The sequence below is a fragment of the Zerene cesonia genome, chromosome 24 (genome assembly GCF_012273895.1).
Source record: "Zerene cesonia ecotype Mississippi chromosome 24, Zerene_cesonia_1.1, whole genome shotgun sequence".
NCBI lineage: Eukaryota > Metazoa > Arthropoda > Insecta > Lepidoptera > Pieridae > Zerene > Zerene cesonia.
This window is the reverse complement of record NC_052125.1, coordinates 4030189-4040510: the sequence shown is the minus strand read 5'-3', so window position 1 is coordinate 4040510 and position 10322 is coordinate 4030189. Positions and strand designations below refer to the sequence as shown.

At 34.2% G+C, this 10322-nt stretch overlaps 2 protein-coding genes across 2 annotated transcripts; one reads left to right on the top strand and one right to left on the bottom strand.

The window, feature by feature from the left end:
* Window positions 1-322: 322 nt before the first annotated feature.
* On the bottom strand, window positions 323-10206 carry LOC119836440. Its single transcript, XM_038361762.1, has 6 exons — window positions 10140-10206; window positions 9158-9317; window positions 7282-7390; window positions 5780-5939; window positions 937-1059; window positions 323-641 (listed from the first exon to the last, which is right to left on the bottom strand). Exons 1-6 carry the CDS (start codon window positions 10197-10199, stop codon window positions 447-449), a joined length of 807 nt encoding a protein of 268 aa, XP_038217690.1. The 5' UTR covers window positions 10200-10206; the 3' UTR covers window positions 323-446.
* LOC119836439 (differentially expressed in FDCP 8 homolog) lies at window positions 1199-4314 on the top strand. Its single transcript, XM_038361761.1, has one exon. The coding sequence runs from the start codon at window positions 1409-1411 to the stop codon at window positions 2726-2728; it is 1320 nt and encodes a 439-aa protein (XP_038217689.1). The 5' UTR covers window positions 1199-1408; the 3' UTR covers window positions 2729-4314.
* Window positions 10207-10322: the final 116 nt, after the last annotated feature.

The window sequence follows — 10322 nt, the reverse complement described above, 5'->3', positions numbered from 1 at the left end:
TAGACGTGTTAATAAATATGAATAGATGTATTGGGAATTTCAGAATATCTTTTACCTACGCAAAACATTAAAAGTACAGTTAATAAAATTAATCTGTAGTCAATGCAAAAAGTAAAACAATGACAATTTCGCGCCATTACCATGTATACTTTTTAAACCATATTTTTCAGCTTTTATCGCATTAATTTTTTAATTATAATTAGACAGTTTTTTTATTGTTTATGCATGTACATTCATTTGAGGATGACATTTTTTATCGTTTAATTTACTTTTATATTTTATACAATGCATCCAAGTCACGTTTTTTCATCGTTTATTTTTTTTGCACGATACTCGATAACTAGCTTCTATCTTCTAAGTTTGACAACTATTTTTTAATCAATTCCCATTTTTTTGCACGAATACACTAAAGTTAAACAACTTTTTTATCATTTATTTCCTTTTTTTTATTGCACAATACAGCCCGGATGGAACAGAAGCACATTCAGCACGGCGGAAGTGCTTGCGGCGACCTCTAGTTGTATCTGTTTCTCGACCGGCTGTTCCGTTTCACTCGCGCTCGATACTGACGTCACGGTTTCCGTGTCGTCTAGAAGTAGATCTGTCGATGTATTATCACCTGGATTGTAGGGGACGAACACCTGCAATGAAATGAGAAATAATATCAACTAGCCGTGCTCGAGTGCTCACCCGCGCTGTGAGAGTAAATTTCTATGGGAATGGAATGTTTCTAATGTGGAAGGTGGAAGGAGCCTAGCTGTGATATAAATTCCAAGGCGTTGCTATAGTAAAGAGAAAGAGGTAGGGGGGTGAATTCAATAACATATAAGGCTTATGTTTGTTTGTTTCTGTTTTAACGTGCTTATCTAAAACATATGTATTTTTAATAAATTTTTTAATTAATCATACATGGAATCAAAAATAAACTTATATTACCTCGTCATCTGATTCATCGTTATCCATAGCTTGAGCTTCTACATCGTTCACGTTGTAGTTGTAAGTATAATCTTCTTCCGAATTATAGTCTTCGGTGTCGCTTTCATATTCAAAGTATCGGCTCTGTATATAGTAATCATTTATATTATTAAATTTTAAATCACTGCATCAATCATTAATAATGGTAATTTTTTAACGTAAAATGGAACATCGCATTTTGAAACGGGCGTCATGCGTGACAGTATTATTTCGAAACGTCAAAGTCACGGGAGGAATTATGTCATACATAAAATGTAAATTAATTGTTGAGTTTTTGTACACTTAGATAACTTCAAAACAAAGAAACCATGTATGAGTTTATGACGTAGTATTTAAATAATATTCCAACATAAATAGATGACAAATGCGCAGTGATACATTGTTTTGAAGAAGTGTTATACGGATTTGCATTAATTGCTTAGTGATAAACACAATGGCTGCAGCCGTAGCGAATGATTCACCTAAATATCGCAACAGTTTGATATGCTGCAGTCCACGCAGCGCGGAAGACGCGTCCAGATCATCTTCATCCACATCTGGCTGCGTCTCTGCGGACGAAAGCATCGATTCCAACTACATCCCGAAGTCCATTGCCAACAAAAAGTTAAAAATTCACAGCTCAGCAACACGCGATGAAATCGAAAGAGCCATAAATCAATGCAAAGAACTGGTTCTAAGTAGTCCGCAGTGTTCAGACGAGCGAAAATGGCTCGTGCGGTATTTGGTCGAGTTGAGATTGCGTTTGGAGGATTTAAAAGAAAACGACGGGCAACTGAGGGCCAAAATCACCATAAAAGGCCACCATTTCGAACAACAAGTCAATATTAGCAATAGAAAGCAGTACTGTGATCATTGTAGTGGAGTTATATGGAGTATCGTACAGAGCTCTTATATGTGCACTGACTGTAATTATGTCTGCCACTATAAATGTGTGGATGAGGTGTGCAGAGTGTGCGCGCATGTTGTTATGACGGAGAGGGGCCAGTTTGAAATGAATATATGCCCCGAAAAGGGTCTGGCCGCACAGGATTATAAGTGTGCGGAATGTCAGACTACCCTTACATTTAAAGACATGTGGAACGAACCAAGGCTGTGTGATTACACTGGAATGTATTTCTGTACCACATGCCACTGGAACGACTTATTTGCGATACCTGCCCGTGTAATACACAATTGGGATTGGGACAAGCGCTATGTGTCTCGGTTAGCCTACCAAATGCTTACTTTGTCATGGTCTAGACCATATATAGATATTGAGAATATAAATTCGAAGCTATTCAGTTTCATAGCTGAGTTGGAGTGGGTTCACAAAATGAGGAGGGACTTAGAATGGATGAGGCGTTATCTATGTGCTTGTGCAGAGGGTACGAATCTGTTATCGCCATTATTTGTTCAGCTGGGTGATGTGAATAAGAAATACAGCATGTCACACTTGCAAGCGATCAACGATGGAAGTTTAGAGACACAGTTGACCGAATTGACGGAAATATGTCGAGCTCATATAACTAAATGTGCCTTGTGTTCGGGAAAAGGTTATTTATGCGAAGTTTGTGGTAATAATGAAGTGTTATATCCATTCGATAGCGGGGCTATCATGTGTGACCGGTGTAATTCCATGTACCATAGGGGTTGCTGGCTGAGAAAGGGCCAGAAATGCCTTAAATGTATCAGAGTTGACGAACGGAAGAAGCTCCAGGTTACTGACGATGTTGACGCAATTTCCGAATATGAAATTGACAAATTTGTACAATAGTGCTTGTAAATTGTTTCATTTGTATTGTAAATATTCTGTATTTTGTAAGTTGACATTGCCTAAAGTAGGAATTTTAATGGAGTATTTCAAAAACGAAATTTTAGTACTTGTAATATAATAAAAGACAATGAGCATTATTAAATGCAAATTGCATTGAATAGTTGTTTATATTCCAATACCATACAAATTTTTTTTATAATTGAAATTACACTGTTATCATTATCAACTTTGTGCTCATGAAAGCAATAGAATTTGTACATTACCTTGGAATAATATTATATCATAGAATATTCTAGAAGCTTGTTTAAATTCTAAACATATAAAAAATAATAATTATATTCAAAAATGCCTTGCTTCATTAAATTATTTAAACGTGTTGTATTCAATTGGTGCTCTAAGCTTATTTATAGCTTAATTTGGTATAAGAATTGGTAGTATATAATTAAGTTTGTAAATGTATATTTAAAATAGCCATGCTATCAACGATAAATATTGGTTGACCAACTTCGAAAATGGGGAATGTTAGATGTTCCATAATACATTTTTCAAGCCTTCTTGATATGCAATTAAAATCTCATAGGCTTATGATACTGTTTTAGCTTAGATAAAAAAGAGTTTTTAATAAATCATAATTTGGCAAATCCAAATTTTTATTGTGTTATCTTACCATCTATAATAATATATGTAAATCTGAGGAGTTGTATGAACACATTTATCTGAGGAAATACTGGACTGATTTCAAAAGTTCTTTCACATATCGAGGTGTGTGATCCCCGAATACCATAGGCTTTATATTTACAAACTCTTCAGCTTTATAATATTAGTATAATTATGTACCACGGGCGAATCCGGGGCGGACCAGTAGTATCAAATAAAGTAAGTTATCAGTTACTATAACGTCACAAAACTGTTTGACAGTGCTACGTAAAATCAATGTATCACTGTAAGATGCTGTTGACTTGACCACATCCTGACGAAACGTAATCCGAAAGTATCTTTTATTTTGGTTGGTTAGTGGTTTTGAACATGAAAAATATGTCTAAAGAGTATATTTAAAATAATATAAAATGCTTTCTTTGAAAAAGGTATTAATATCGATACAAAAAAATGACGAAATTTGTTGCTAAGCTTAACTCGAGAACGGCTCGACCAATGCGGCGAATTTTTTTACGGTTTTATAAAGCAGAAGGGAGCTTATGGAGAGAAAAATTACCACGGGTGAAGCCGGTGCGAACCGCTAGTTTTAAATACATGTATTTAACAAAATTCGCAACTTTGTTTATATTTTTATCCAATTTACAGTGATGGTAACTTGACAATAAATATCATTCAATTAATAACATTTCTAGATAAAACAACAATTGTAGCTAATAGGAAAAATAAATATTTATTCGAAGTAAGTTTAAAAATTAACTGTAGTATTACACACTGTATCATTTGTTTAACAAATAAACAAAATTTTCTAACTTTTCTATCTTTTAAAATTACTTAAAACATCCTCATTTTATCTTAAAATTGTTTTGTTGACTTCGCGCTTATAAATTGACTATTTTATAAGATGATGAAAATAAAATTGTTTAAATTCATTTTTGTGTTTTGTTTTTTATTTTAGATATTTTCAACCGACGTTCCTAAAAACGAAGGAGGGTCTCAATTCGATGGTATTTTTGTTTTTTTTTTACTTTTCTCTACTTATACCTACGCTTTCTCTGTTTGTCCCTATTTATCTTTAAAACTACGCAACAGATTTTGGTAGGATTTTTTTTAATGCATAGAGTGTTTCAAGAGAAAGGTTTATATGTATAATAACATCTATTAAACTACTCTTATTTTAAAGATGATATATAAACTATCATTTATCTTGGATCATAGATCTACGAGTCAATTTTATTTTTTGTAAAAATTCTAATGGATCCAACATATAATGTTCACTTATAATATAATCCTTATAAATGATAATGTAACGGCCTAACGCGTGCGAAACCGCGGGCAATAGCTAGTAAAACTGAAACATTTATTTATTCAATAAGACTTCTTATAGAAGCATTTTTGAATCGTCATAAGACAGTTTTAACATTTACCACCGGTTCGGAAAGCAGTTTGTACAGAGAAGAGACGGCAACAAACTCTGTAGTTGCTCTTTTAAAATAATATCAATTTTAAAATTTTAATTCTACATAATATGTAACATGTACATAACAATGATGCCAAATAACTGCCCTGTGGTTCTTAAGCGACAACATTCCATGGATTGTTATCTTCCATATATTCATTAATGCTATAGTAGGCTCTCTGAACTCATACATTTTTAATATAGGTTATAAATTTATCAGAACTAAACACTTTAATAAAATGAGGAATCTATTTAAACACTTTTAACAATATATTTCAATACAACCTGGGTGTGTGGTTATATAATACTAGCTGCACCCCGCGGTTTCACCCGCGTAAGTCTGTTTCATCCCGTAGAAATATCGGAATAAAAAGTTGTCTCTGTGTTATTCCAGTTGTCCAGCTACGCACATACCAAATTTCATTGCAATCGGTTCAGTAGTATTTGCGTGAAATAGCAACAAACACACACACATCCTTACAAACTTTCGCATTTATAATATTAGTAGGATAGGATACTCGGAACTCCCCTGATAAGTAAAAAAAAGACCTGTAGTAGGAAAGCTCCCACTTCCTCATCAATATTTCGAGTACTGTTTACGTATTTACCTTAGATGAAATAAAAATTAGTTATCTACAAAGAAAAGAATGTCTATGGTAAAATTAACTCTAAATTCACACTAACACACCAATATTATCAATGTAAAAGTTTGTTTGAATGTCTGTCCGTCAATCACGCTGAAACTACTGATCGCATTTTGATGAAATAAGGTATGTAGACATGTCATGAGCTGACTTGGGTGATATGATAGTTTTTACCCCGATTACATGCTCCCTCAGGATAAAACAGGAATCATGATATCCGGGTTGAGTCGGGACGGGCGTCTAGCATAAAATAGCATAAAAAAAATCTAGAAAAAATGTAAAAAAATTTCTCACCTGGCAATCTAAACACCGGCAGGACTCCCTATACGTGCAGGTCGTCAACACGTTCTCCATGCGCTTCAGATACTGAGCGTTGTCGACGCGGCGTTTCCGACGCGTCAGCGACGTCAGGAACGACAGGAATGTACGGCGCGGCTTGTGTTTGTCTGTATCACTGGGAACGTTGATTTTAACGCTTAAGGAACGTGCCGGAGTGGGAGGCACGTTTCCTTTTCCTCCCCCTTCCAGTACATTCCTTTCAGCCATCAACCATTTCCTTATCCCTTGACCCTTAGAGCTTAGAGCGCAACACAGCGACAGAGGCGCTCTGCGAATTTTCATGGACGGCGGTGATCGCAAACCATCAGGCGAACCACCAGCTCAGTTATCCGCTATGATATCAAAAAATTAATCGGCCTTCTATCTACTAATATTATAAATGCGAAAGTTTGTAAGGATGTGTGTGTGTTTGTTACTCTTTCAAAATCAAATCAAATCAAATCAAAAATACTTTATTGTGCACCAAATCATACATAAATAAATTCTATAAAAAAACTCTATAGAAGCACAACAGGCGGTCTTATCGCTAAAGTAGCGATCTCTTCCAGACAACCTGGTGTACAAGGAGACGCTATTAATGTTTAGTAAAAAAAAAACACAGGGCAAAAGGTGCTATAAAAAAAAAGTAATAATATAGTCATATAAATGTATTGAAGAACCATGAAAAAAAAATAAACATATATTAAAATATACATACTTACACATATACACAAATACATACATAGGTAATAATACATATAAAAATACTATACATAATCATAATCTACATACACATACATAAAAACAAACAGAAAAATATAAATACGCATACATAAATCACACAGATCACTTTCACGCAAAAACTACTAAACCGTTTGCAATGAAATTTGGTACGTAGACAGCTGGACAACTGGAATAACATATAGGCAACTTTTTATCCCAATATTCCTACGGGATACGGACTTACGCGGGGCGCAGCAAGTTATTATATAAGTCAACATTAAATTTCCACCAGACATCATCATTTCTATTTCTTTTATAGCTGCTGGCTGGCCCTAGATCCGGATCCCTAGGACCGAGATCCATATCTTAAAATTGATAGTCTCAGCAGAAAATGCTCCGCAGGTGTAATAATGTTTGTAATGACATAGTTTTTCTATTTCTCATAGATTAGGTTGTATGTCGTGTTTTGCATCAGGTGTTTCGTTTCCGAAATAAATTATAGCCTATATGTTACCCAGACTTAACCTATATAACAACAAACATTTTCAATCAAATCCGTTAAGTACTTCCGGAGAATAGGGTGTACAAACAAACAGACAAATAGACACATTTTTTATTCCAGCTCTATACTGTTTAAATCCCCTGCAATTATTATTTTTTTAATATTAAAGATATGCACACCGTTTTTTCTGTTTTTATATGTCTAGAAGTATATATGACGATATTACAAAAATCTCGATAAAAAGATCAATTACCTGTCACGGACTTCATTCAAAGCCGCCGGTTGCATATTATCACATAATAGAGCATTACTGGATTGGCGATTAATTCTCTTCTTAATGCCGGTATCTGCTTCGAAGTTAACTGAATAACAAACAAACAATATACCTTAAAAAACATTATACCTCTCGTTCATATTATCGTTACGCTTTCAGACTTTTTGAAGTGAAACTTCTTTAGAATCGTTGTGATTTCAAACCTGATGCAACGGAAAAAAACGACAGGTAAGAGACACAAATACAAAAATGTATTTGTGTCTCTTACCTGTAAATGTACAATGTGTAGAATGAAGTCGGTTAAGAATGAGACAGAAATATACATACTACGATTTATTGAAGTTTCACTACTATCGTGTGTGAATCGCACACACAACTTCTTTTTATTTGGTCAAAGTTTAAGGCTACTTATAGTAACAAAAAACTAACTTAATGGTGAAGTATGAAACAATGATTTGTATGCGGTACAACTCGCAATCCTACTAATATTGAAATGCGAAAGTTTGTAAGGATGTGTGTGTGTTTGTTGCTCTTTCACGAAAAAACTACTGAACCGATTGCAATGAAACTTGGTACGAAGACAGCTGGACAAGTGGAATAACATATAGGCAACTTTTTATCGCGATATTCCTACGGGATACGGACTAACGCGGGTGAAACCGCGGGGCGCAGCTAGTCAATAAATAAATCCAGTGGTCGTTCAGTGGTAGAAATTCGACCATAACTTTAAACATAAACTAAAGAGTACATAAAAGTACAATTATGTACATTTGCGTGGATGTAAAATGCTTGTGCGTGTAAATTTTTTATTTATTCGATTTTTTGCAATATTTTTTTTATATCTATCATATAAAAAGAATGTGTTGGGTTGTTTGTTTGAACGCACGAATCTCAGGAGCTACTGGTCCGATTTGAAAAATTCCTTCAGTGTTAGTAAGCCATTTATTAAGGAAGGCTATCCTATTAATATTATAAATGCGAAAGTTTGTATGGATGTATGGATGTTTGTTACTCTTTCACGTAAAAACTACTGAACCAATTGCCATGAAATTTGGTACGTAGACAGCTGGATAACTGGAATAACATATAGGCAACTTTTTATTCCGATATTCCTACGGGATACGGACTTACGCGGGTGAAACCGCGGGGCACAGCTAGTAGGCTATATATGTACCACCACATATGTACATGTAGACGGGGCGGACTGCTAGTAAAAAATATTTGCATTATACAAAGATTTTACTTCACTTTTATGTTTGCTCACAGATAGTTATATCAAATAGGGGTCTGGGGTAGTGCGACTTTTCTAATTTTATCGCTCGTTCGGTGCGGAAGTGCCTCTGAGTTGCGTGCCTTCATACTGATACTGCTTTTTAACTTATTCTTATCCGGATGTACTTATGAATGATTGAATGATGAACTTATCCGGATGAACTTATGAATGAGTGAATGATGAACTTATCCCGATGAACTTATGAATGAGTGAATGATGAACTTATCCCGATGAACTTATGAATGAGTGAATGATGAACTTATCCGGATGAACTTATGAATGAGTGAATGATGAACTTATCCGGATGAGTTTCTTCTTCTTCTTCTTTTAATTAATGGCTCCACCCAGTAAATAGGGACTCCGCCAATGTCCAGTATATAAGGGAGAGACAGGACTCAAATTTCAGACAGATAGACTAATACACTTGTGACATTTAACATTTGGGTATCGGTGGAAACATACAAAAATTTAGATCCACTTGGAGCAGCTATTTATCCGGATAATTATCCGGATTAACTTATGAATGAGTGTTTGATAAACTTATCCGGATGAAACACGTATAAACACAGAGAGAAAACTGACCATTAACATCAGGCTCGTAGTTCCACAAGGCTCGCTCATTGCAATTGGGACTATCACAATCCACCTCCTTCCAGAGCTCCTCTACAGAGGCGTTCTGGTATAATGTCTCTGTTGATGTGTTACCACTGTCTTGGTCGTAGGTTTCCGGCTGGTCTAGTACCTGGTGAGAAACACACTTGTAAATTAAAAAACCTTTTTGATCATCACAGGATGGATTGGAAACCCAACGCCCCCAATTTCCGCCAATTGTCCCCTCACACGAATTCATTTCTAATTAGAAAAAATCTATGTCTCATATTTCTCGTTATGAATAAGGTTTATTGTGTGTACGACGTCGAGTCGATTAATTTTTATAACAATAAACAAAATTTGTAGACATAAATACTGGGTATACTGACGACATAAATAACTACGCGATATGGTATAATTGTGGGCGAAATTTAAAAAAAAAATAGTGACTGTCATAGTTACGTTTTTCAATTAATTGTTTTAGTTGTTTAGGAATGCGTATAACGCTGCTATTAAGGTTTGGTTTAGATTGGCTTAGAACAGCTAAAAAAATTATTGAATATTTGAAATAATTAATTAAAAAGTATGGCAATCGCTTTATTAAATGTTTTTTTATACTTTAAATTAGAGTTAAAAAATTGATATATATGATTGATTAATATGAATATGCTTTTTCTAATTTCATAAATGTGAGTTATGTGTAAATAATTTTGCAGCGAAAGAAGAGCCACAATTATATTAATAGTGCTGAGTACCATTTTTCAACCGACTTCAAAGAAAGGAGGAGGTTAACGATTCGACTGTATTTGTATTCCTTTTTTCTTTTTTACCTCATTTAAAATTGGTCTAGTTTTGACAATTTGAAGGCGATTATATATTATTTTATTCTATAATTGATATAAAATACCCCCCTTTTCATCATTTGTTCATAAATCAGGTTTGTAAATATAATGTTAAAAAAATGTTCACATACCTGATAGTGTGCTCTAGATCCAAGAAAAAAAACAGCACTCGTATTTCCTGTATTTGCCATTTCTTTCATTTCTGAAAATACGTACAGTAATAAACATTACACATATGAAATCTTTTATGATTCGATATTCAAATACTTTTTAATAATATCTAATGTCTGATTCAAACAAAAGTTAAAAAAAAA

Coding starts and splice junctions, on each gene's coding strand:
- LOC119836439 (XM_038361761.1), top strand. CDS start 1,409: ATGGCTGCAGCCGTAGCGAATGATTCACCTAAATATCGCAACAGTTTG.
- LOC119836440 (XM_038361762.1), bottom strand. CDS start 10,199: ATGGCAAATACAGGAAATACGAGTGCTGTTTTTTTTCTTGGATCTAGA. Junction 7,391..9,157: donor CTACGAGCCTGATGTTAATG/GTCAGTTTTCTC, acceptor TTTGTTATTCAG/TTAACTTCGAAGCAGATACC. Junction 642..936: donor ACGATGAATCAGATGACGAG/GTAATATAAGTT, acceptor ATTTCATTGCAG/GTGTTCGTCCCCTACAATCC.